This window comes from Phodopus roborovskii, unplaced genomic scaffold (assembly GCF_943737965.1).
Source record: "Phodopus roborovskii unplaced genomic scaffold, PHOROB, whole genome shotgun sequence".
NCBI lineage: Eukaryota > Metazoa > Chordata > Mammalia > Rodentia > Cricetidae > Phodopus > Phodopus roborovskii.
Genome location: NW_026126541.1, coordinates 15,440,204 through 15,467,697, shown reverse-complemented (window position 1 = coordinate 15,467,697; position 27,494 = coordinate 15,440,204). Strand labels below are relative to the sequence as shown.

General features: G+C 51.3%; 1 protein-coding gene across 15 annotated transcripts in view; it reads left to right on the top strand.

Moving 5' to 3' along the window:
- The window catches only part of Pax2 (paired box 2), a 77,441-nt gene extending 50,540 nt beyond the window's left edge, over positions 1-26,901 (top strand). For 7 of the 15 annotated variants that reach the window (XM_051199888.1, XM_051199877.1, XM_051199883.1 and 4 more), the window contains 5 exons: positions 7,372-7,547; positions 9,781-9,907; positions 23,937-24,038; positions 26,118-26,204; positions 26,695-26,901. In XM_051199888.1, the coding sequence (XP_051055845.1) occupies positions 7,372-7,547; positions 9,781-9,907; positions 23,937-24,038; positions 26,118-26,204; positions 26,695-26,816 (614 nt within the window). In that variant the 3' untranslated portion in view covers positions 26,817-26,901. Of the gene's footprint in view, positions 1-7,371; positions 7,548-9,780; positions 9,908-23,936; positions 24,039-26,117; positions 26,205-26,675 lie in introns of all 15 variants that reach the window. The other 8 variants (XM_051199891.1, XM_051199890.1, XM_051199880.1 and 5 more) reach the window with 3 other exon arrangements.
- Positions 26,902-27,494: the final 593 nt, after the last annotated feature.

The window sequence follows — 27,494 nt, the reverse complement described above, 5'->3', positions numbered from 1 at the left end:
CCCCCTAAGTGCTGGGATTTAAAGACAGGCACCGGCTTTCCAAGGGCTTTTTCACAACTGCCAAACTTGATTTGGGGTTCATGGCCAGACCAGACTCCAAGGTTATCCCTCTGAAGGCGGGAAGCAGTGGGGTACCACACCCTGCCTCCTGTCCAGGCCCTGCAGCGTAGTAGCCTAGCCTTGCCCTCCCCCCTTTCCTCCTCCTTCTCTCTTGTTCCAGCTTCCCTATCTTCCCTTCCCATCATTCCCATGCCCGTTTTCCCATTTTATTTTCATCTGGACTCCTTCCCTCAAACCCCTTTGTTTTGTTTTCTTGTCTTCTTCCCTCTCCCTTCTGCCTCCTCTCTTCATCCCTCGCTCTTCTCCCAGTACAAAAGGCACCCCAGTCCTGGGGGGGGGCAACCTCGTTCCCTGTCCCACTATCGGATGGGAGGCCCAAGTGGCAACCCAAACCTGTCCAGGTCCTGCGGCATCACTGCTGTGGGGGCGGGGCTGGGGCTGCACAGGCGGGCTGCCCTGAATGACAAGAGGGGGTATTGATCGCGTTCTGAACTCAGCCCAGCAGATAGAAGGTAATTAATGACTCCATTTGCCTCAGTACCGGGGAGAACAATTGAGTTTGAAACTGCAACCACTGGCAGCTGGGGAGACAGGGGGACAGCATGGGGGTGAGCCCTTCTGAGGGGGAGGATGTGGAGGAGATGATGTGGAGGAAAAAATGTATTGCTCCGCCCCATCCACTGCTCCCTCCACTCCCTTTACCCTCCTTTCCTCCTGTACCAGTTCTTGCGGTCATGTTGAACTTTTCCAGAGCTGTTTCCTTGTTTGTGAAACCAAATAGATGGGATCTCTCTCTCAGGTGCTCTGTGAGGGTTAGAGTGAGGCCAGTGCCTCGAGTCTGTCCCAGAGGGCAGGAAGTGAGTGGTAAAGGATGGCTGTGGTGAGAATGGCCAGAAGACAAAGGCAAACATAACTTACTAGGAAGACACAGACATTTCTGACTTCAGATCCAGGCTTTGCTACTGAACAGCTATGTGATGTTAGGCAAAACAACTTGCTCTCTGAGACTTCGTTCTTTATCTGAAAAATGATGGTGATGACGACGACGATGACAATAACAAGAATCTAGTAAAGTTGAGCAGATTTATTTAATTAGTATAAATGAAAACATACTTAGAAAACTAAAGCTCAACGCCAGAATGCTTGCCTAGCATATTCAAGGCCCTGAGTTTCGTTACCACCTCTAGAAGAAAAAAAAATGTAATACTAAAGCTACATTTTTTTTTCTATGACACTTTCTAGACACCTTTCTAAAAAGTGTCTTGGAGGTTGTAGGTATAGCTCACTGGTTAAGAGCCTGTACTGTTCTTATAGAGGACCAGAATTCGAGTTCCAGCACCCAAACTAAGCATCTCACACTGCCTGTAACTCTAGCTTCAGGGAGAGCCAATGCCTCTGGCCTCCATAGGTTCCTGCATTCACATGCATATACTCTCACATGGGGGAAACAAAAACCAAAACGCCTACATAGCATTATAAATAAAAATAAACAGCAGGGTGGGGGGTAACACACACTTTAATCTCAGCACTTGGGAGGCAGAGGCATGCAGATCTCAGTGAGTTTGAGGCCAGCCTAGTCTACAAAATGAGTTTCAGGACAGCCAGGGCTCTTATACAGAGAAACCTGTCTTGAAAAATCTGTGTGTGTGTGTGTGTGTGTGTGTGTGTGTGTGTGTGTGTGTGTGTGTGTTGGAAACTGAACCCAGTGCCTTAAATATATGTTCCGTCCCAAAGCTCCCCTGCTAGTCCTGAGATACTTTAAATAAAGATTCTAGAAGTATATGCCATCACTCAAAGCCTAGACAAGGTCGGAAAGCATAGACAGAAAGAAGGTAAACTGCTTTTGATCAGGAAGAATCACCATGACCATGTTGGGGGCAGTATTTCCAGGGATGATGACATTTGCATTCATGGTTGTCCTTTACATGGAGGTTTCCTGCCATGGTGCTGAGTGAGCAGTTGTCTATCAGTTCAGGCTATAGTGTAACTGTTTGCTGAGGAACTTCCTCCTGTAGGGTCCCTGATGGATATGCCCTAGAACCCGCCACTTACCCTTATTTAATCTGTACTCAGCAGGTAAAAGAGGGTTAATTCCTGGCAATGTTGCAGAATTGTTTGGAAGCCCAAATAACCCAGGATCTGTGTTAGGTGTTCAGTAAATAAGGAGTCAAAGAAGATAATATGGGCTTAGTTAATTCATCTATAGCTGTCTGTGTTCCCTAAAAGACTTGTAGTAAGCCCATCCTCCCTGGGAATAAGAACGCTATAGCAGAACGAGCCCCTAGAATGACCACTGGCCTAAAAAGTCCTACCACCCAGTTATGGAAGCTGGGAGAACTGGCCTCTTACCTTCCAGCCACCCAACTAGGCTCTACAATTATTACATGGTAAGGGTAGAACCCCAATGGTCTGAGCAGTCTGTGCTCAGCCAGCACACACAACAGGGCTTAGCCTCACTGTAGGGAAAAGTGCCTGCAAAGAACTGGGGATGTACCCAGAAGAGGCCCAAGTGGCCCTCAAGCGGCCCCTGGGTTCAGTGCCTAGACTTCCAAGGAAAGTAATTTAGGTGACAAGCTCTCCTATCAGACCTGGACTCAAATCCTGACTGTCATTTGCTAGGGGCACGGTCTTTAACAAGCTATTTAATGTCCTTTGTCTTGGTTTCCTTACACATCAAATAAGTGTTCCAATGTTTATTTTGCAGCACATTTGGAAGAACTAACTGAGCTCCAAAGCAAAGCATTGCTTTTGGTTTTTAGTTGCTCACTAGATAGTTCCTGCTGGCTTGGGACTCAAAATATCCGTGCTGTAACCTCCTGAATTCTGAGAGTCCAGGCATGTACTACCACGGACAGCTTTAGAACCCTTTTCATCATTTTGTTTGTTTGTTTGCTTGTTTTAGGGCACTGGAGATTGGACCCAGGGTCTCAAATGTGCTGTGTAAATGCTACCACTGAGCCACATCTCCAGTCCAAGGGGCCCCTGATCCTTGTGCAGTGCTAAGGGGTCTGGCAGGGGCCAGGGGAAAGCAGGATTGACCCATCAGTGGTGTCTATTAGGCCAGCATATGGTCCTATCATAGCACTGAGGGAGACTTAAGACGCCTACAGCAGTACTTTCCAACCTCTCTCTAAAAACATAGCCTGAGACTTGAAAGGAATACCATAAGTAAGGATTGTTCCAGACAGTTCAGACCATACGGGCACCATACTCCAGCCTTCTTGACACAGGGAGTTAAAATGTAGACTCATGTAGACTCTGATCCCTGTCCTGGAGCAGCTTCTGCCACCTGCCCTGGGTGGCAGCCCTTTGAGTCCAAGGCTAAATATTTCCCCTGAACCAGGAACAGTGTTTTCTGTTAGCCCGAGGCACTGTGGGTAGATGGTATTTCTCAGGAACGGTGTTTTCTGTTAGCCCGAGGCACTGTGGGTAGATGGTATTTCTCAGGAACGGTGTTTTCTGTTAGCCCGAGGCACTGTGGGTAGATGGTATTTCTCAGGAACGGTGTTTTCTGTTAGCCCGAGGCACTGTGGGTAGGTAGGTAGTATGCTAAGGCAGGAAGAACGTCCCAGGTATTGGAGTTGATGCTGCCAGAGGCTAACAGAAAGTGGTGCTGACCTGACAAATGACCAATCAGGTGCTGGAGACCGTCCAGTCTAGAAAATTTCTGACAGGGGTCTCATTCTAAACACCATGAGGGAGAGTCTCATTCATTCATCATTCATTCATCATTCATTCATTCCCTGATATGCACCATACCTAGAATAGAGTTTCAGAAATGCATGGTCCCTGCCCATAGGAGCTCAGAACCTAGCTCCTTGGGGGTGAGGAGTTGTCTTTGCAATTGGTGCTACCTAACTACTCTCAAGTGTTTCTTCCCTCTCACTCAAAAACCTAGGTTAGGACTCAGTTTTGACTCCGCCACAGGTCCATGGCTTCCCAGATAGCGCTTCAAGCTCTGGCTGGTCCTTGCGGTGGCTTCTTCTCCAGATTGCCTGGGTGCTGTCTTCTTCGCTTCGGGGACGGCACTCCAGCTGGCTAGTACTGCCCACAGCTTTATATTACCCCCTTTCCCACCCCCTTCTTTCAGGCTTTATCTTTCTTTCTATGCTTTTTTCTCCTTCCTCCTCTTCCCATCTCACCCCCTTCTAGCTCCAGGCTGCTCCAAAGCCAGGCAGCCAGCGGTGACACCAGGTTCGATCCTTCTTCCTAACATCTTCACCCCGCCCAGCGCCTCCCGGTTTTTGGCGTGGAAGGTCTCTTCCTTTCCCCTGTCTCTTTCTGCCCTTCCCCGCTTCTTTCTTCTTGCAGAAGCATCTTCTTGCACCTTCCTGGCCCATGGTCCCCCCATGTCTTTTCCCTCTCTGCCTTAGCTCCTCCCCCTTCCTTCATTCCCAAAGTAAGGGCGTCATCCCTTCATAGAGCACGCCAGTGGCAACCCAGGCCCGTGGCCGAATTGGAGGGAAATGAGTCTCCAGCAGTGAGTGTGCTCCCTGTCTTCTCCCTGCCCCATAGCTCACTTCTCTGACCCCCTCCCCTGACAAGGTTCCTCCATCATACCCCTTCACTTCTCATCAAAGCTCGCCTTTCCGAGGCAGGTGCCTCCCACTTGGTGACTCCTTGGAGACTCCTCCAGCCTGAGTTCTCTGCAAGCTTTGTCCTCTTGCTCCAGCCACTAGCACCTCCTTCCTACCAGTCTCCCCTACTTTCCTTCTCCTGGCTCTGTCCCCACCTCCCTGCGCCTCCTTTTCCAGAAGCAGGCTTCCTTTTTCCTTCCCTTCCAGCCCTCCCCAGCTTTCGGTTGCTGCCTCGGTAACCTGTCTTACCACCAGGGCCAGGGTGAACAAAAAAATAAATAAATAAAAGGTCAGTGAGTGGAGGGAGCAGCAATAACCCCTAAAACAGTACTATCAGTGGAACATGATTGATCAATTGAATTCCATAGCGGCTGAAAAATGTGGGATTAAGTAGTGTATTATACGCACAATGAGTTGAGGCATGATGTTCATTTCAAGTTCATTTCGCCGGCCTCTGCCACCAGATCAGGCAATCAATAGGGGCAGCAGATATCATATATCACCTCTCTGCGGGCTGGGGAGAGAGCACCATAATCTCTCGCAAATTTAGAGTGACAGATTTGTCAAGATCTGAAGGGCCCCTGAATAAATGAAGGCAAAGGGACTCCTCCAGCCAGTGACCCGAGGGCAAAGCTTTAGTTCAGCTCACACACACACACACACACACACACACACACACACACACACACACACACTCCTCTCTCGGTCACAGGGTGAGGCAAGCCACACACAGGCATGTGCACAAATCCACAGAGGCATGAATTGTGTCTTGCCACATGTGTGCGCGCGCTCTCTCTCTCTCTCTGTCTCTCTCTCTCTGTCTCTCTCTCTCTCACACACACACACACACACACACACACACACACACTTGAAGGCATGCTCACAAATGTACCTTCTGCTCCCTAGGACCCATTTGGTAGGAGCAATAAATGCAAAGTCCCTCCACAGTGCTCTCACTCGGACCTAGCAGCAGGGCTTCCCCCCAGAAGGCTGCAAGCAGACACAGTGGGACATTCAGACAGCGACAGAGAGTGGAGCTAGGAATATGTGCACCCTGGAAAGGGGAGTGCTCATAGGAGGAAGGGGACACGGCCTCACGTCCCTTGTATGCATGGGTTCTTTCAAAAAAGCTTCGTACTATCATTCAAACTCATCCAGACCCTTATTCACCCAGATGTTTATTACACACACACACACACACACACACACACACACACACACACACATATATATATATATAGAGAGAGAGAGAGAGAAAACATTCACACAAAGGGGAAAACAAGCGTACTGTATTCTAGTTCCCCTACAGGGTCAAACATGGTTCCAGAACCATGCAGAAAAAGTACAACCACCAGGTCTTGCATCCACAGGAATACAAAAATGCCACCAAGGCTGCCTCTACCCCTATCCACCTCGGGCTCATCTTAGTCTCTCTCTCCCCCCTCCTCTTCCCCATATTTTCTCTCTCTACTACACACACTTTCTTTGCTCCTGAACAGTCTGGTGGGAAGATAGGAGGTCCTTGTGGAAAGCAGTGTCCTTTGCTTCATCTGGGAGCCCAGCAAGGGAGGATGGCTGTAGATTGAGGTTAATCAATATGTAATACTTTCTATGGTCTCCCAAATGATACTGTACGACGTTACTGTATATAATACAATATTGATTATATCATACCATATAATCACCTATAAACTGATATATATAACAGTCCCACAGGAACACCCTGGGCCCTAAAGCACAGGCTGGCCCCTGGCCCAAGGCTCCCTAGCTTGTCATGGGCTGTGGGAAGCCAGGGAATGGCAGGTTGGGGCTGAAAGGCCAGGACAATTGCTAGATGAGGGTCCAAAGGGACTGCAGGACAAGCTCTTTGTCCTCGGTATGCTCTAAAAGCTCCAAGTGGCCAAACACTGGAAGGCAGGGACAAACAGGGCAAAGGGAGCCGAGGTGGAACCTCACTTGGAGGACCACACTGCCTCTGACTGGGAGCAGGCGCTAGTGCTCCGTGTCCTGGCAGAGCCCTCGTGGGAGAACCAGGTGTCCAGGGAGCTGGCTCCTCCTGAGACCTGAGCCAGAGTCCTCCAGGGCAGAATGGTGGCCAGGACACAGCAGCTTGCGTGCTCTCTGGAGTCTGTCCAGGGGTGTCCAAGTGGCAGGCGACTCCTCTTAGCTCTTGCTCTGTCTCCAGCCCAGCCAGTGTACCCCAGCTTTCCTCTGGGAAGCCCTCCTCCTCAGGAGTAGTTAATTACTTTACCCAGACTCTGTGTTATACTTAGCTTCAGAGATTTGATGATTTTCAACCCCTGGAATCCGTGGAACTGAAATTTATCTGCACCCAGTTCAATTCTCCACAGTAACGCCTGTCTGAGAGCCCAGGCCCTCACCCAGATGACTCAGGCTGGGGATAGGTGGAGGCCCTGGGAAAGGAAAGCATTGGAAATAGCTTTGTGGGAGCCCCCCTCCACCTCTGCCCAGCCTTTCTTGACCATCCAGCAATGACCCCCTCAGCTTTTGCAGGGCCCTGGCTTCCTCAGCCAGGTCTCTGAGGAAGGGGCAGCCTCCTAGGCCTCAAGGCCTAGGCTTCCAGCCCTCCAGCTTATGGACGGGAAGTAAGGGGCCTTAGCAGGGGCACAGGGTCCCATGGTCCAGAGCCAAGTACACAACCCTTTACCCACTGCACCCTTCCTTGTTTCTGATGGCCTGGTAATCATGCCTTAAGTGTCTATGTGTTCCCCAGATGTTTCCGAGGGCTCTGTCCCCAATGGAGACTCCCAGAGCGGTGTGGACAGTTTGCGGAAGCACCTGCGAGCCGACACCTTCACCCAGCAGCAGCTGGAAGCGTTGGATCGAGTCTTCGAACGTCCTTCCTATCCCGATGTCTTCCAGGCATCAGAGCACATCAAATCAGAGCAGGTAAGAAGGGAGCTTCCTGTTCACCCCGCTCTGCACGTGTTCATACGGCTACGGTGTGAACATGACAGTACAGACCACTGTGAAGGCACAGTTAAGAAAAATGATTTCAGTACAGAGTCACTGAGATGATGAGAGAGAGCTGGTGAGCGGGTACACATTGTCTCTATTCAGAGTTTCTGATTCCTTACGAAGGGCAAAGTCGGTCGTCCCTCAGTTCCCCCACCCTAGCTCTGCGTGCTGTGACCCTGGTATGAGAAAGACAGAAATACCCTCTTACTATGACCTTTGCCCTGCCCCCACGAGGTCCTACAGAAGGTCTGTGAAGATCGTCCTGTCCTGTCCTGTCAGAAGGACCAGCCACCTGTGCCTGCCTCCTTCTCCCTGATGCGTCCGTCAACTGTGAACCCAGGCCGGCTGGCAGCTGTCCTAGTTGCCCACAATGCTTACAGACACAGAAGAGCACGGACCACACAGCATAGGCTGGCACACAGCGACACTGGCAAAGCACAACACTCAGAATCACATCCCCAGTGACCTCACATTTCAGGGCTAGCAGGGTGGCTCAGGGGGTAATGGCATTCGCCACCCAAGCCTGGCAGCCTGGGTTTGGTCCCCAGAACCCGTGTAAAAGTAGAAGGACTGAGCCCACAGAGCTGTGCTCTGACTATCACGTGTGTGCCATGGTATGACCTGTTCCCCACACAATAATATTTTATTTTAATAGTTTTAATAAAATACTCCCCATTTCCAGCTGTTTCCACCCCACACGGCACTCACTGTGGAATCCAGCAGTCCTGCAGAACCCACAGATGCACACACTTGCCTGGTCATCCCCTCAACCACCCTCTAGCACATGCTTCCGCCCACACGTCTGTAGAGCTCCCCAGCCAGCCTACATATATGGCCTAGGTCAGGCCTCCAACTGCAGCACAACACAGCCTGCTGTGCGCACACGTACACTTGCATGCTCACACACGGGCACACACAGCGCACTGGCACAGCCCCTCAGGCCCCGCACAGCCCAGTTTCACTCCAAGACTTTCTCCCCGCCCGTGCTTTTATCCCATAAGCTGTTTGTCTTCATAAAACAAAAATCAAAAGTCTTTTTAAGGTGCCCTGAGCCATAAACCAACAAAGGAGGAGCTGGCCGAGGCGGGCGGCTCAGTGCACCCTCCCCAAGTCCCCGGCTGTATTACAATGAATAACCTTTATTTACTTTCATTAGACTATTAAACACCAGCACAGCCATTTTTCCCCCTGAAACTCGGAGCAGGGCCCATAAAGCAAATCCGAAGCCTAATTGAGTTCATTTTAATTTCTCTCCGATCACAGCGAATTACTCTGGTGATAAATCAGGGGGCAGCCTCACCCCCAGTAGAAGGCCTAATTTGCAGCTAATTACAAAACTGATTTCTACAGGAAGATCAATACGAGAAGGAATTGGAAATGACGAGGCAATCCCGTCCAGCCAGGGAGGGGAGAGGGTCCTCTGGGGGGGCCAGGAAGCGGAAGGGAAAAAAACGGACCCGAAAGAGCAGAAAATCAGTTTTAATTTAACGTAATATTAATCAGAGCAACTTTTCCTGCTTTGTGCGGCTTCTGGTCTGCCCAGCTCTGGGGTCTGGCTTGGTGGTGGCTGCAATAAAAAGGCAATTACCCAAGTGTTTCGGGCAGGACACCCTTTCAGACTCAATGGCTAGCCCCCTCCCACCCTTCTGTTAGCCATGTGGACTCTCCCCCTCCCCAATTTCATACCCCAGTGCACAGGCAGAGAGCAAGGGGCCCATGGGGCTGTCTTTGTTTGTTTTTTAAAAAGGGGCGCCCACACCCCATCAGCCAACCCAGCAGTGCCAGGCTGGAGGCCCCATCAGGCCCTTCCCCCCAACAACCACCTCAGCCATGTGTCAGGGACCATCTCTGTTCCCCAAGGCTCCTACTCAGAGGACCCTGAGCACCCCATATTTCTCAGCAAGGGGGTCCCTACTGCTATGCTTCCTCCTGCAGCTTCTTAGGCAATAGATGACGAAGCTCCGGGGGTCCTGGGAAGCCCACCCCAGTGTAGAGACCGTACTTCCTCTCACCACGTCAGGTCCACCCCCACTGTCACCAAACTCTCCCGCCCCACCCAGCCATCTCCTTCCACCCCATCTGGGAGGGTTCCGGGGCCCTCCTCCCCATCTGCACCCATGTATACACATCAATAGAGAGCTGTCACTTTCCTCTCTCCTCCCAGGGGAATGAATACTCTCTCCCGGCCCTGACCCCTGGGCTTGATGAAGTCAAGTCGGGTCTGTCTGCATCTACCAACCCTGAGCTGGGCAGCAATGTGTCAGGCACACAGACATACCCCGTCGTGACTGGTAAGGGGGCTTTCCGAAGGGTGGGGCTCTGCGCTCAGTGGGGTGCCTCTGATCTATGCCATCTGGGGCCCGGTGAGCCGAGTGGGCCCCCTGCCATGGTGTCTGCAGAGTGAGAGAGGGGAGCGACAGAGAGCCTTCCCGAACAGAGCAGATGTGTACGGATGTAGGCATGAAACACTGTGGTCAGGGTTCCGGGCTTCACCCTGAGAAGGTGGGGGCTGGGGGCCTGCTGCCTGTCGCTCCGCTGTCCCTGCTCCCGTTCCTCCATCTCCCCAAGCTGTCCAGGCTTCCCAGCCCCTGGTTAGGACATGTGCAGAAGAATGTCAAGGCTCTGGAAAGTGGCTCAGAGGTTCCCAGTCTCTAGCCTGCACACTTCTCTGTCCCCAAGGGTGCTGAGAGGCTTCTCTGCTTTCTCCAGGCAGCTTGAGTAGCCATGGCCTGGGGCCTGAGGGTGTACCAGCAGCCTTGTAGAATGCAGCCTTTCTGCTACTTCCTGGAGAAAGCCACTGAGAGGAAAGTTGGATTCCAAGGCTAGGGGAGGTCAAATACAGGGCAGAGGCACCATGGCCAAGCGTTTCAGGGATGAGAACTGCTGAGGCCCTGGAGTGGCCATGCAGGGCAGGGTTAGTAGATGATGGTTCAAATGCCAGCTTCAGAAGGCCCCTGGTGCCATGGGAGGGTTTCCGGGCCAGGAGAGTGCTCCGGGAAGAGAGATACACATGGAGGTGTTATTAAAACTCACCTAATTATTCCGGAGGCTCTAAAGCCAATGTGCCGTTTGTACCTTGGGAGACAGGATGATCGAGAAGAGTCTCGGTGGGGCCTGGGAGACACTGAGGCATTACCTGTGAGTGAGCGGAGACCGCCTGGGGACAGGACAGCAAGGCTGTAGGCAGCCAGCATCACATCCATTGGCAAAGACTGAGCAGGCGAGCGCCCTGTCACAGGACAGGGCTCTGGGTGATATGTTGTGTTGGTGACTTGGTAACTTCTGTGGATAGGAATGCAGCTCAGGCTGAGGTGGGCTCCAAGACCCCCTCCAGGGGGCTCCAGAGAGCCCTCCCTTCCGCTCCCATGCTCTGCTGAAGTGATGTCCCAGTACAGCTGTGTCCAGCAAAACCAGAGTTGTGGTCTTGGGCCAGGAACCCAAAGACTCTGAGTCTATGAAGCGCTCCTGGGCTGACCAGGCCTTCAGGAGTGACGACGCCCTGAGCCTGTGTTCGCTGAGTCAGGACACAGCTCAGACCTGTGCTCCTCAATCTTCCTAATGCTGTGGCCCCTTCATGACTGTGACTTCCTCATGCTGGGGTGACTGCCCCCAACCGTAAAAGTGTTCTGTTGCTACTTCACAGCTGTAATTTTGGTATTGTTATGAATCAGAATGTAAATATCTGATATACAGGATATCTGATATGCAACCCCAGAGGGGTCATGGCCCACAGGTTGAGAGCCTCTGGCTTAGATTAACAGGCCCTGGATATGAGTTCTCTGAAGGCTGATGTAGTTGCTCTCCGATCTTCCCACCCAAGCCAGGCCAGCAGCGGTTGTCCCCCAAAGTGGTGAAAGTGTGAGGACTCTTCTCCCTAGTCAGTGCCACAGGCCAGAAGGCAGGGACTTCCTGGGGATGGACATGTGGTTCTTCAGGACAGGACCCCTGCTGCAGGGGACGCTGGGGGGCTAATGTAGAAAAACGCCTCCACCTTGAGCAGCCCCCGCTATTCCCCCCCCATGGCCCTGGAACGGTCCCAGCTCAGCCTGGGACCATCTTCGGCTGATCCATCTGGATCCAAGTGTGAGAAAAGTTCATTTCAGACCCAGCTTGACATTCCCAGGTGGCAAGTTAGCACTAACATCTCAATCTGTATGCGACATTTCAATCAAGCGAGGAGTAACAAAAGCAAAGCCATTAACATTCGGAGATGTTCACCAGTGGTAATGACGGGGAAACTCGCTCAGAAACTGGAAATTACCAAAAAAGAGCCAAGTGTGGAGGGGGGGGTGGGGCACGTGGGGGCAGGGAACGATTTTTCCACACTCAGACCCAGATCCAATGTTTGGATTAATAGTGCCATTACTCGAGAAAGGGCTGCAGATTATGCTCATTCTTAAAATGTTTTTGCTGGCAATTAAACGGCTGCAGCTATTGATCTTTGTTGATTTTATGTCCTCCTAATTTGCATAATCTATTAAAGATGAATGATTCATGATGTGTTTATTATGGGGACAGACAGAATCTGCTGGAGGTACTGTCAAGGTGAGAGACGGGTATTGCCCAGAGACTTCCTGGTCCATCTTGAGAACAGGTTTAGCTTCCTGGCTTTTTTGGGCCAGGACTTGGTAGGTAGCAATAAGCGGTGTGTCAGGGACAAGCAGAACAAATGGACTTTCCGGTGAGATCTAGAGAGATGTTGACATCTGTGAGAACCGGGCTTCAAGCATGCTGGGGAGGTGACAGAGACTCTTGGTGTATTTGCAGAAATTCCTCTCTAAAATGCCCCTCCCCATGGAGTCTCACTATGTAGCCCAGGCTGGCCTTCAACTCGCCACTTCCATTAACAGAGTGAGCTACTGCATCCGGTTCAGAAACATTCCTTAAAAGCTTATTTCTTTTGAGAATAGTGAGGGTTGTGGGAAAAGGGAGCCTAGCAGTGGGTGGGCGACTGTGGCCCCACGAGTGCTGAATCAGGGAGCCGCAAGGTCATGCTGTGCTTATAGCCGTGGATGCGTCAAGGCGTTCCACAAGTCTCGGTACCAGGTTCACCTTCCTCCCTAAGAAGAGGCAAACCCTAAGAAATGTGTCTTAAGGAAGCTGGCTGGGAAGGCCTTGGCCCAACCTGAAAAGCCAGACCTTATTGATATTCCTGCCACCTCCTGGCACTAGAGGCTGATTTCAGACTTCACCAGCCACTTGATACAGCTGTTCCACAAGGTCAGGACTGAGAGGAGACAGGAGCCTGGACTATTGTATGGAGGGGAGAGTGGGAGCCAGTGGGCCAGGACACAGCTAATCACATCACAGGCAAGGGTGGCTGCTGCCACAGGCTAGGACTCAGCCTGATAGCCTCCCCACCCAGCTTCCAGCAGAGAATCAAGGCAAGACACCGATTTCTCAGGGTAGCATTTGGAAGTTCTGCCGAGATTTTAATTTCACTGCATCACAACTCAGCAAGCTGCCAAGTCAAGCTGGTTATTTAAATTTATCACCCATTCTCCCCTCCGCTGCTGGGTTGCCCTAGCTAGGCTGCATCTCTTTGCTCCAGCCCACTGCTCTAGGCTGCCGGTCTGGAACAGAGCCGAGTCTCAACTAAGTGATAAGGAAAATGGGACCCACTAGATGGGAGAGTGAGCCAGGCTTCCTCGGGGAAGTTGCTCAGAGCACCTTCTTACCCTCTTCAAAGGATCCCACAGGGGAAGAACCTTTAACCCTTAAGTATTCCCCAGCCCCTCTGTGACCACATTCCCTACATTTCCCATCACCCCGTTAGCAACAAGAGCTCCTCTTCCCCATAGCTTCCTCTCTGGCCTTGGCCCAGGCTGCAGCAGTAGGGTGCCTGCAGAGACCCTGAAAGTGACATTAACCTGAGAGGAGAAGATGAAAACAAGTTCTAGGATGCTCAAAGGCATTAGGGGTGCTTTGGAGCAGTGGAGAGTGCCTTGACTTGGGCAAAATCTGTTCTACAGCCGAGCAAGCTTCCCTCCTGGGTCTATGCGGGCTGAAGTAATGCTGAAGGGAACTGGTGCCAGCATAGCCCCAATGCTTCTCAGAGAAGCCAAGGAACACAGCGGGCTTCACTGGCCTCTAGTGGGCATCACTACCAAGCACTGGAAGAACCCTGGGCAAATGTAGTTCTCACCCTCGGTATAATCAAAGGTATGAGAGGAATGGCTCTGGTACTCAGAAACAAGGCCGACTAAGCTTAGCAAAACAGAGTTGGGTAAAATATAACAGAGAGTAGTTAATACACAGCCACACCTCGCTCTGGAGCCAGAAACAGAGGGAAGTCAGAGACAAGGCAGGATAGGATGTTTGACACTGAGGCTTCCATACAGAGCTAAACCCTAGTTAAGGGATGTTGGATATAATGCACCAGACAGAAGGTGTGATCTTGGGCCCAAGAGAAATAGAGACAGGACAAGGACAACACTGTCCAGGCTCTTTCTTCTCCATGACCCAGGGAAACAAAGGAGAGGGGCACATGTTACATGTCATTAGGAGAAACGGAGACACATTAGCCGGTATGCAGGCCCAAGTCCAAGTTCATGCCATAAGTGGTTACAAGGACCCAAGCCAAGAATTCACACAGAATTGTGTGGGGTCAACAGCCCATGATCCAAGATGCAATGGACTTCCACTGAGAAAAAACAAACAAACAAACAAACCCCCACTGTAGATGATGAGTTCACCATATAAAACTTCCACGCTTCCTGTGACCATGAACCATCATCGTAAGGGAAAGTTAGCAGAAGTGATACAGAGACAGTTACCGTCCAAGGGCTAGCTATGACAGAATATCCCAAAGTAAAGATCAATTAAGGAAAAGGTGGAAGAGAAAGGCAAGCTTGTTCATTAGCCCAGATCCGGACCCCTTTCCCTGGTGCCAAGCCAATCGTCAGAAAATGGAGGCCCCAAAGGCCAGTGAGTGAAAGGGAAGTGTGTGAGCCTAATTCCTAGTTTATCCAAATTCAGAATCTTCTCAGTAGAGTCTTGCTCTTCTTTGGGGTAATATTGACTATGAGAGATTTTAGGCCCAGGACAGCACTCTCCTTCCCTGTATGTTGCAAGGGAAGGTGAGTTAGACTGTTATCTTCCCAGCCCTGGGGGAGGAGGCATTTTTATTCAAGAGCTTGGGGAAGTTTTCCTGGCTGCCTAAAGAGTACAGCTTTGTAGGAAGCTGCCACTCAGGTCCACGCAGGATCTGTGGGTGCTACCCAAGAGGAGAGTGGCAAGTCAGACAGAGGAAGTAGAAACTGTCAACTCTGAACAGAAGTGAGGAGGTTAGAGACCCAGAGCTAAGGGACAGGGTTGACTCCATTCCTGGAGGCCAGAGGAAGCAAAGCCGGTACAACCTTGGATGCAGGCTGCCAACACAACAGCTTGCCCGCGTTGCCGGAATCTGCAATGGACAGCAAAGTGGCTTTTTGGCAGACAGAAGTGTGGACTCTGGGAAACCTCCTTCTCAAAGAGTCCTGAGTACCAACAGGGGCCTCCCCTTTCCTGTAGTTAACAACTCCCTTCCAAAGCAACTGCATTTCCCCCATAAAATAAACACATAGCCCTTGGCCAGCCCCTTAGGGTAGGAGAAGGCAATAAAGGCTCAGAAATGTTGCTGAAGGAGGCTGGGAGTCTCCTACTCCTGTCCCTTGGCTCAAAGCCCCTGATGAGCCAGAGGAATTTAGGGCACAGACACTAGAGTTGCCCTCCAACCTTGAAAGAAGAGGGTGAGGGCATCTCCAGACACGGGGAGAGTCAGAGAGCCCATTCCTGTGGCCACCAAGCCAACCGAGGGCCTCTCCTCTATATCTCTTTTTAGGCCAAGAAAGGCCAAAGCAAAGAGGTGAAGCCTCCTCTAGCTATCTCTGAGGCCTTTAGCTACATCCCTAAGGACCTCAAGCCCCAGACCTCACTGTGATTTAATTATGGAGGCATTTCCATAGCAATGAGACATTGACAGATTCGCCAGTGCCCTGAGCCTGCACTTATGGAGGCTCTGGATGGGACTCTTGCCTCTTTCATCCAGCCTGCCTTTTGAGGGGAGAGATGTTAAGAAGAGCCTTTAATCCACTCTGGCTGACGGGCAGGGCCGGTTAGAGTAGAATTCAAGCTGAACTGTTGTAACTGATGTCTTTTCCTCCCAGCCTCCCAGGAATGCTGGGCTAGCCTCCCCAGAAGTGGGCTTGGGCAGAAGCACGCAGCCCGGCAGTGGGGCCACACAGGGTCTCAGGAGGGAAGATGTCAAGGGTGTGGGGAATCTTAGCAAACTTGTCCTGTGGCCTTCTAAGCTGAACCAGAATTGCGTCCACATCACGGGATTCTCTATCACTTCTCTATCTCATCTGTCCACGAAACAAGCCTAAGATGCTGGGCATGTCAAATGGACCATGCTTTCCCTTCATCACATACTTTAACTTGTTTGGCCATAAGAGAAAGAAGCCTGTTAAGAATATGAAACGGAACATTCTTGCGGAACTTACTGTCTTCATTTGAAGTGTGTGCAGTCAAACAGTACCCAACTCAGGCTAAGGAGGGTTACCTGAGCAAGCACTCTGCTTTCACAAGGAGGGAGGTACAGAGAATCTTTCAGCCACTGGATGCTGTTTAGAGATGCCAGGGGTGGCCCAAAGAGGGGTCCCCCAACACTTGTTTGCTCTGCTCTTTGGCACTTCCTAAGAAGAGGTTGCCCAAGGAGAAGCCTACTAATGCAGCCTTTCCCCGAGCCACCAGGAATTCTGAGGGGTGGTGCCCTAAGGAGTGTCACAGGTATGGCTCAGAAATGTCTTACTGGCCTTAAAGCCACCAAGGCAAGATTTGAAACCTGTTTCTCAGAGAACCAGACACTCACAAGGTGACAGGAAGACCCTCCTTAGCTGTCACCTCAGGACAAATAAGCCAGCGCTTCTTTAACCCCTAGCTTTTGCGAGGCAGCCCTGCCACTGTGGTCATTTCTGAGAGGCTTTGCTGCCTTCAGCTTGGAATCCTCTGCTCACCTCCCCAGCGGGCGGCGGGGCTGCCTGGCAGAGGGGAGGAAATCCAGTGGTGGCTCCAAGAGCAGGCTAATGCTCCAGCAGCTTAAGTGGCTGCTTTCCTTGAGATTAGGGTTTCACTTACACAGAGCGCCTGAAAAACGCTGCGCTTTCAGAAGGATTAGAGTTGACAACCCAGCGCTCCTCTCAGAGAACAAAATAAAGCCAGAGAGGAACTGGGAGACCCGGAATACCTGGAGACTGTGCAAACAGGCTTAACCTCTGCCCACCCAGCATGAGGGTCTCTCACACATTGACCCAATAGGTGAGTCCCTTGTACATCTGCCTGGGTGCCAGCCCCTGCCTGACTCTGCTCTTCATTTGCTCATGGAGTCAGAGAAGGCCGCATGGGGAGGTGACTGGGAAGAGTCCTGGAGATTTCCCTTCCCAAGCCTCGGTGTCTACCGCTGTAAATGAGCCGAGTTTCCTTCTGGCCTTTTGAAAGTGCGATTCTCCTTAGCCTTCCCTCGGGTTGAGCCAGCAGTTCCATCCATGCCCAGCTGAGTTAGAAGAACCCCTTCCTGTGGGCCTCCACTCCTGCCATGCACAGCCCCATAAGGGCATTGTGTGAGGGGAGAAGGTGGAACTAGCCTGGCTAGTTGTGCCCAGATGTTTGACGGTCAAGGGGTAGACCTCACTGAGCCAATGCAGGGCTAGCAACTCTGCCTAGGACACCCTGGGGACTGAAGGTCCAGCTGACAAGCCGCTTAGCAAGGACAGCCACCCTGAGCTGTGATCACAGCCCCCTCTGCTGGAACCTGGAGCAGGCGAGCCTAGAGCTGAGTGTAGGGCCAAAACACTGGCCTAGGTGGGGGGTCCTTCCACAGGCTCCTCTGTTCTAGAATGGCAAACCTTGGGAGAGTCTGGGAATCTTAGGAATAAAAACCATAGATCGCTGTTTCCCTCGAAAACACCGTTTACAGATGCAAGGATCACTGTTTTAATATATTACACAAAACTTGTAAATGCAAAGATGAAATAGATTTAGGCAGCAATTAAAAAGTTGGTGGCTACATTCTTGTGTGTATTACGTTTGTGTCAGATGTAAGCACAGACCACCAGCCTTGAGGAAATCTAATGTCTTTCTTTTTGCCACCTTCTATGAGAGGCAGACAAACGTGAGGATAGGGCAGTAAAACAAGAGTTACGTTTTCTGGCCTTAGGGTCCTCCACGGTGTAAAATGGATAGCAGAAATGCTCATCTTCAGAGAAAGATGCCAAGCAAAAGCATCTCTAAAGTCTTTGGGTAGAACTTCTGCTGTATAAATCTGTGTCTAATGAGCCCTTTGCCAAAGCCTCACTGGTAGCTGTTTCTGTGTCCTGGACAGCTTCCTTCTTACTGTTCTGAACACGAACATTGGCCTGGACTTGAGATAAGCCTGATGCTTCACATTTCGCTGTTTCTTATATGGTTTCATTAATATTATTTGAGCAGTTGCAAACAAATCAGTTTCTTCTGCCAAAGAACAGAGGTTCCCTTGCTTGTTTGTTTTATAAGCATAGTTTATTCATTTTGGAACCATAAATACTTTTCAGAATACAATTTTTTAAAAATGTACCTCCTACCCAGAAAGAGGTGTGTATGATAACACTGACATATTGCTTTCTATGGATCCCTTGCAAAACAATGAAGCCCAATCTAACCCCCCCCCCACCGCACACAAATGAGTCAAGCTGAACACACAAGCAACAAAGAGTCTTAAACCAGGTGATGGTGACACACGTCTCTAATCCCAGCACTGGGGAGGCTGAGGCAGGCACATACTCTCTGAGTTCAAGGCCAGCCTGGGCTACAGAGTGAGTTCCAGGATAGCTAGGGATACACAGAGAAATCCTGTCTCGAGAACAAATTCATTTAGCACGAGCCCAGGTTACTCCGCGTGTAGGTCTGTCATATTTGGGAATACCATGCCAGTGTTGATCTCCTGGGCTAACACAGCTGTAGTCCAGGTTCCTCTGTCGATTATCTGTGAAATCCTGACCATAACCCTTAGTTCCTCTGTGTTTCAGTTTCTAGTCCGAAAACTCAGGGATTAAAAATAGGGCAACTGGTAGAGTTGATAAAAGAATTAAAGGAGCCGGTAACACATGTGAGATCTGAAGGTGATGACTAGCACACGGTAGTCGCAAAGAGATTGCTGACCCAACACCCAACAAAATGGCACACACCATCTGATGACTTGAAATCTCCAATTTCTTCATAAAGCCTGGAACTTCTGTCTCTACTTGGGAGAGAGGCTGCACTTAGAGTTCTCCAAAACAGTTGATTTGCTCTGGCCCATTTGCTAAGGAATGCCTGACGAAAGTGCACTGTCTGATTCAGACAGAGCGACTGCTGCAAAAATTGGCTTTGGAGTCTTCAGGGACTCCCGCAGTTGAACTGCGAAGACATCCTCATCAAGTACAGTGCTTCGAACACTCTGGGTACTTTAAGAGTCTCTGCCACTACTGCTTCTCAGAGGGGCTTTTTTGTGTTAGAAAACTCTCAAAGGAGGAGAAGACTCCACCCCATGGAGTTTTACTACAGACCTCCCATACACTTGTTCTTTCCTTGAGTCCCTTTTTTCCCTGCTGCATCTTAATGGTAATGCAGTGGTATGAGGTTTGGCTTGTTGGGGAACTCCTTTTCCCTTTCTTTGGCTCTTTTGGGGGGAGTATCTGGGTCCATGCTGTCATTAAAGGCAGTGCAATATGGGCACGGCTTCTAATGTTGGTGCTATCGTTTACTAGCTGTGTAGTCACGGGAGAATCATTATGCCGTGTCTCTATCTTCCTATCCTTCAAGCAAGGGCATGGTCATCCTGAAGACTCATCTTTGAAAGCTTTGTAACATCAGAAAGCAAGTAGGCAGCATGAAATGCCCACTCTCTCGTGGTAACGTTGAGTTTTTATCCTTTTTGATTCCTGGCGCTATTTTTATGTTACCGGCGTTGTCCGTGAGCCAAGCACATGCTTTACTGCTTCCTGCCCTCCACAGGACGGCACACATTTTATAACTGATGCACTCTGCTGTGTAGGCTTTCCTCCTGGTTCTGTGCTTTGGCTTGTTTGTGTGAAGGGGGTGGCTGTGCCATCTTACAGTCTCAGGGTCACCCCCACAGCCATCTGCCTGCCTCTCTGTAACACCTCAGCACCCAGTGCCCTGCCAGTTCCTCCGTTTCCCATTGATATTCCCTCACCAAAGGAGGCGAGCTCAAAGAACGCTGCTGGGCAAATGGTATGATGGCTTTAGTAATTTGAAAACTTCCTGCCTCGTGTGTTTTCCGTTATTGACAATGGTGTTCCAGGAGCATATATGGCTCTAGCAAGACTTTGGTCAATTTTTCCCTGCTCTTCAGGTGTCATCTGTGTACTAATGAAGTCATTGAGTGTGCTTTGTATGCAGTGGCTGCCACCTTGTTGGCTTAGAGGTCCCGCACAGGCACCTCTTTGTGGAGACAATGCTACCGAACAAAGCGTGGGTATGTGACAAACACTAGAAAGTCTTAAAGGCTTTTTCCTCACGTGGCCTCTACTCCTATATTTTTCAGATTTCAAATTGCTACCTACAGACATAGATTTTTTTTTTTGAAAAGTAGAATTTGGAAATCTGCCTTCCAATCAGTCATTCAGAGAGCAGTTCTCAGTATGCAAAGTCTTGTACCTGCTGGAGGTTGAACACTCCATATTGCAGGCATGATAGCTGTGGGAATAAACTTTGCAAGAGGATTTCCTCCAAGTTGCCTGGAGACAGCTTCTGAACCATCCAGCCTTTCTTTGTCACTCCTGGATCTTGTTGTTTTACTTTGATGTTGTTGTTGTTTTGGGTGAATACCTTCCACTATGGGGAATTTGTGTTCAACTAGTTGTAAGAATGATGGCAGCGAAGATGAAAAAGCCAGAGGGGGTGAGAAGGGAGGGGCAAAGGGTGAGGAGAGGCACTCTGCTTCCTGGATGCTTTGTGGACATTGAGATCACAGGGTCTGGAAGAATCATGTTCTGTATCTCTCCAGCTTCAAAACCTCTGCATCTCCCATAATCCTCTTTTCTCCTGGGTCTTTTTTTGACAAATAAATGCCATATAATTTATCTCTCTTCCTCAGAAATAATAGGTATTTTCTCTGCCTATGCACCTCGGGTCCTCTCCATTGAGAAATGGTCAGGAGATGCATACTTTTTTATTGGCAATAATACTGTAATAAAAGAGCCAGGCAGTGGTGGAGACGCCTTTAATCCCAGTATGCAGGAGGCAGAGACAGGTGGACCTCTGGGTTTGAGGCCAGCCTGGTGTACAGAGCTAGTTCCAGTACAGTCAAGGCTACACAAAGAAATCCTGTTTTGAAAAACCAAACCAAACCAAAACAAAAAGTCAATACAAGAAACCCTACAATGAAGCAAACACAAGCAAGTTGTGGTGATACATATCTGTAGTCCCAGCAGCCAGGGGTGTGAGGCAGGAGGACCACAGGTTTGAGGCAAGGTGTAAGACTGTCTCAAAACAAAACAAGACAGATGAAAGCAAATGCATATTCCTCTACTGCCTGGGACTCAGAAGCAGCCTCTCCTTTGCTAGTTCTGTCTAGTGAATTGCAGGAAATGTAAGGCATTAGCTACACTCAGCGGGTATAGGAAAATCATTCTGTTGCATAGTAAATCTGAGTCCACAGAGATGAATCTATCACTGGAAATCTTGGTAAAAATTCCACTGTTGTTTCAAGTGCTTTTTCAAACACTTAAGCTTTTATTGGTTTTGTGTATGTGTGTGTTGCCTGCATATGTGTCTGTGCACCACATGCCTGGTACCCAAAGAGGCCAGAAGGGGGCATCAATCCTCTGGAACTGGAGTTACAGACAGTTGTGATTTGTCATGTGGCTACTGGGAATTGAACCAGGGTCCTTGGAAAGTAGTCAGCGCTGTTAACCACAAAGTCACCACTCCAGCCCCATTTCAACTGATCTTTCTCTTTCCTCTCTCTCTCCTCTCTCTCTCTCTCTCTCTCTCTCTCTCTCTCTCTCTCTCTCTCTCTCTCTCTCTCTCTCTGTTTTTCAAGAGAGGGTTTCTCTGTATAGTTTCGGAGCATGTCCTGGAGCTGGATCTCACAGAGATCTTCATGCCCCTGCCTCCCGAGTGCTGGGATTAAAAGCATGCACCACCACCTGGCCTTCTTTTCAACTGATTTTAGGGAAAAGATTTATGCAGATTTTGTCCTAGCTTTGCTTCTCTGTAGTAGATCAATGCATTATGCAACAAGGAGAAACCATTACCATCCACCAGGGAGCGGCTGTGGATGCAATGGAGGGATATGAGGAGTGACCAATAAGTACTTATTGAGAGTCCACTGTGTTCTGGACTATGCAGGATAGATCAGAATGCAGGTCCTGCCCTTGAGTGAGTTATGGTCTGCTTGGCATGAAACAGCAGAGCTGACAATGTATTCTGCAATATGATGACGTAGTCAGCCATGGAACACAGATGTCATGGAAACTTGAAAGAAGCTTCCTTGATGAGTAGAAGGATGGGAATGTTGAGGCTTGCGCTGGAATAAAACTATGAGTAAGAAGGAAGCAAAGGTCACATCCAAGCACAGGCATTTTACATCACAAGATGAAAACAAACTCAAGCAGAAGTGAGAATCGGGGCAAAGAAAAGGCAAGCTGGCTGAGTACCTGAGCTGAGGGACTTGAAGTCTGGAGAGTTTCCATTTGAACTGTAGCCTGCAGGGACTCGAGGGCAGTGTTTACAAGGAAGGGGTACCATGAAAGCAATGTTTCAGAAGGCTAGCAGCCACGTTTTCCATTGCTAAGAGGGAAGAATGTGGAGGCAGGAATACAAGCAGAGAAAAACCACTGGGGCAAGCCAGAGGCGGGTACTTGGGGGCTGGACTACAAACGTGACAGAGGAGATAGGAATATAACAGAAATGGCTAAAGAGAATTGATTGTGTATGGGAAGGCATGGAGAAAGAAAGCTGTGCATAGAGCTCCGAAGTTCTAGGTATGTCTTCCAAAGGGCCGGGGAACCGACGGAGGAGAAGGTAGATCTGCCCTTATTCCTCCTGAGTTTGAGGTGCCAGTGGGGACAGCTAATGAGGGTGTTCAGCCGGTGGCCAGGAATGGAAAAGCCTGAGCAGTGGCTCCATATTCTCAGAGAGGGATGGCTCTCTCAGATGTGTCCAGAAGGGATGAGAAAGCACATGCCTGAGGAATGAAGTAGGTGATGCCATCAGGTGGACAGTAGTGAAGACACAAAGATGCTATGGACTGGCCAAGAAAAGTTCCGTGTACCTAACCATGACTAGGACACAACTAAGGAAAAGAAAGTGGACTAGGGGAGGGGTACATAGCGTTATGACTTCCTCCAGCCACACCTTGCCTTCTCGGGGTGGGACAGAGGCATGAGGAACAGAAAGACACCAACTGTTGAGGAAGACAAGAGGGATCTGCAGCAGATACATGGGCCCCAGGAGAGGAGAGGCTGCTCCAGTGTATGGGTGAGTGGGAAATAGGCTGAATCAATACTGTCCATGGAGACTGGAGCATGCCAGAGGGGAGCCCCTTCTCGGAAATGGAATGGAAGCCATGCAGCTGTGTTCTAGACCAAATGTCTCTGGGTGGAAGTATCTCTCTAATATGGGCTCACTTTGCCTCCATGCCCTGCTCTGGGCAAGGAAAAGTTCCCCCCCCCCCGGCCCACTCTCTAGGCTCTGGGTAATAGAGGCCTCCAGGGAGGCTACTGGTAGAGGGAGTAGATTTTGTTCACTGGAACTTGATCTGATCTGCTTGCCTTCAAAGTTCCTGGTTCACATCAGAGATGGTTTTCTATCATGTAAAAGCTACAGTCACAGCCAAATCGCTTACTGGTTAGTCATGTACAGCTCCACTTAGAATAAGGGCTCTACCTTTGTAGAGGTGGTTGTGGTGCTAGAGAAGAGCAGTAGACAGGATGGTAGGGTCCACTAGGGCAGTAACAGTTGAGTATCTATGGAGAAGGAGTAAAACCAGGTCATCTCCCATCTCCATCTCGGTTGGGAATCATGGAGACACAGACTAAGGCAGGCATACATGTATGCACAGATACACAATGAACAACATAAAACAGAAGTACACACACACACACACACACACACGCTATAATGGTGGACACACATTTACACATTTGGACCCATATTCAGGCACCCGGAGGCCCAGTTGTTCAGACACCCATCTGCACATCTTCTTCCTGGAGAATATCCTCTCCCTAGCATCCAGGTGTGAGCTAAGGCAGGTCCCTCTGTTCCAGGCCTCACGCCTTCCCCTTTGTGTTTTTCCAGGTCGTGATATGGCGAGCACCACTCTACCTGGTTACCCCCCTCATGTGCCCCCCACTGGCCAGGGAAGCTACCCTACCTCCACCCTGGCAGGAATGGTGCCTGGTAGGTAACAATGCTGTAGATGTCTGATCTAGGTGGGGGTAGCTAAGTTGTGGGTGAGCTGCTAAGCGGTCTGTAGTCTGAGGCTGGGAGTGGGGGGAGCCAACAAACCATTGTCCTTCATCCCGTTGGCCCTTTTGAAGCAATGCTTGGAGGAAACTTACAGACATGCCCCCTTGTGTGCATAGCTGTAGGTTACAGCCCCTCCTCAGCACCCAACCACCCAACCCTATGCCCCAGTGCTCTGGCCCACCCCAACTATAGCTGACACTGCTTGGAAGAGCCTGCCCCGGTTTCCATGGAAACTTGGAACCTAAGACCATTTTCAGGGGCATGGCAGTCATTCAGACAAAGCCACACTGGTCCACACCAACCAGAGGGGGAGAACACCATAGAGAACCAACCCCAACCCAGAGAGAGAAAGGAGCCAGTCTCAACGTGGAGCAGAGGACAGGAGGGAAGCAGAAAGACCTTGACTTCAGAAAGAAACAATCTAGAACACCTCTACACTGCTTCAGAGGACACAGTCCTCTGGGACTCTGGCACACCTTTTTGCTGAGAGGCATTAGACTTGGGTTTGAAATTAAGGAGGCAGAGGCTGTTTTTAAAGCATGATGGCTTTAAAAGCCAAATGGGCGTGGCTTAAAGTCAAACAGAGCAGAAGTTCTTATCTGCAGAAACACCAAAATCTCCTGTCTTAAAATGACAAAGACTTTGGCCACCCACTGCCTCTGGAGTCTTTGGTGCGCCCTGTTCCTGAAGTTCAACCCTCACTAGCAGGGGGAGAGGAGGAGGCAAGAAAGAGTGATTGACCTGGTCAATCAAGGAAGTGCCCTGAGTAAGCGGAGCTGGGCTTGAGAAACTCAGGGAGGCCACTGCAGGGCCGTGAGAATGGGGGCTGAAAGGACCCGGGGTGAAGGGATTGCTGCTCAGGCTTTGGAGAAGGCAAGTAGAAGCGTTGGTAGGGCGCAAGGAAAGCTTTGGAGGTAGGTCCCTGAGCAGGTGGAGGCTGGAGGAGGTCTTAGGGAGGTGGGGGGTGAGGAGAGTGGGGAGGTGGGGGTGGGGAGTCTGCAGGGAGGTGGGGATGAGGGGAACCGCAGAGAGCTCTTGGTGGCAAGGGGGGAGTCGTTAAACAGAATCTAGTGCTGATGAGGAAATTACACTTGTTTCATTAGCGATGGGGAAGGAGATAGCTCAGTTCCTCTTGGTCACAGTTGAGCTCAGAAGCTCATTATCCTGCTGCACGCATGCTTTCCCTCCTCGTCAATAAACAGGCTTTCCAGTGGCTGCATCCCCCACCCCCACCCAGCTCCTTCTTGGAGTGGGGCCCCTTCTCCTCTACTTAACCCGCGGTTAGGGATCACTGTAAACAGTCTGGGGTCAGCACACAGGAGAAAGGGCGAGGGGGAAACCCATAGGCCTGGCCTTTCTCCTCCTGGAGGGAGGGAGGCAGCTCTCAAGGCTCCCAACCCACAGTGCCCTCCACCACTCATTGCTTCTGGGCCTGTGGCAGTCCACTCGATCCCTGCCGGTGTCCTTCCCCAGTGCCTGTGTCCCTGGTATTGGGCCTCGGGAGGGAAAAGTGGGAGGGGTTACTTCCCGGGAGGGCACCACCATCACCACCTGCCTAGTTTTGGCACAGAGCTGAGAAGCCATTCTTGGAACTTTCTGGGACAAAGTGTCTCAAGGGCCTTCCTTCACCACCTCCCCCCCCCCCTTTCATCCCGTGGAGTTCCTAAAGCTACTGTCCGTTATAAAAGCTCTTTGGCTCCCAAGTTACTTAAGTGGGCACAGCCAGACCAGGCCAAACCCTTCCGGGGTAGCCAGCAGTGCTTTGCAGGGGAGCCCAGGCACAAACCTGCCCACAGATTCCTCCATGCCTAGGTCTGCAGAGATATGGGTACTTCTTGCCTTTGGTGGCGGTCCCCGTGCAGAGAACATGGATTGCCTCATCTCTGACCTGCCTCCGGGGGGGTCCTTGCTCTGCTTGCCACACTTGAGACTGGGACTGGGGGGGGTGGCAGAAAAGGCCAACTGGGCACGTTGAGCACATCTAATTCCAGTTCCCCCACCCTCCCACAGGGAGCGAGTTCTCAGGCAACCCATACAGCCATCCCCAGTACACCGCCTACAACGAGGCTTGGAGATTCAGCAACCCCGCCTTACTAAGTGAGTACGCCACCTGGCTGGCCGGCGGCTTAGCGGCTCGCCTGCCCGCGCGCCAGCTCGGGCACTCAGGCTGCTTCGGGACACGGATCCCACTCTGGACCACCCCAACTCCGGGTACCCGGATGAGCTAGGGAGACAGACTCATTATAGCAGCGCTGGGGCCTGGGGATCCCTGGAGGGCGCCTGCGCATCCCGCCTCTTTCCTCCCCTGCCTCTCCGTCACTGGAAGGCTCTTGGCCGCAGTGGCCGTCGGGCCCCTTGGCTTGTTCGCCGCCAGGTGTCACCTGCCCTGTCCCTCTCCCGCCCTGCGAAAGCAGCACTCCTCCTGGGCATCCGGCCTCAGGGCCCAGCCACAGTACTCCAGTCCTGATCCTGCCGGACCCGGGGAGGGCTTTCGTTGCTTTTCTTTCCTTTTTTGTTCTCCTGTTTGTCCTCTCACCCAGCCCATTCTTCTCCTGTGTTAACTTCCAGGTTCCCCTTATTATTATAGTGCCGCCCCCCGGGGCTCCGCCCCTGCCGCTGCTGCCGCTGCCTATGACCGCCACTAGTTACCGAGGGGACCACATCAAGCTTCAGGCAGACAGCTTCGGCCTCCACATCGTCCCAGTCTGACCGTCCACCCCAGAGGGAGGGAGGACCGAAGCGACGCGCTGCCTGCCACTCGGCCACCGTCCCAGTCCCGCCCCCACCTCCAGATCCCCTACACGCCCTCCCCGCAGCCCTTCACGCCGCCCTGCCGATGGCCTCGCGGGACCGCCGCCAGCCCCGCCCGCCGCCCCTCCCCGCCCGCCTGGACCACCGAGCCGCCCGGCAGCCCGCCCGCCCGCCTCTGGCCTGCGCGCCCGGCACGTTTCTGTGACACACAATCAGCGTGGCCCACCCGGGCGCCGGGAGGCTTCGCTGGGGAAACCGAGCAAGGGAAACTAAGGAAAGGACTTTGTGCTGGAGGAGGAGCCGCGGGGAAACTCCTGCCCCACCCCGAGCCCCCGCCTTCTGTCTGCGTCCTGCCTCTGGCAGTGGCACCGCGACGCGAGGACCGGACTCGAGGGACGGCGTTTGGGACGTCAGTTTTCCACGGCTGGTACCCAAGGCGAGCAGACGCCAACCGAGCTCGTCCACCCGAACGGCCTGGGATCTCCTCCTGCAGAGACTCTACTCTCGACCCCGCCTGGCCCCTACCTCAGCGCCTCTTCTGTCTGCTGGCCTCTCACTTTCCCCTCCTGAGCATCCTCATCCCACGACGCCTTGTGTCTGGTCCCAAGCACGCAGCCCCATCGGGGCCACCGCGGG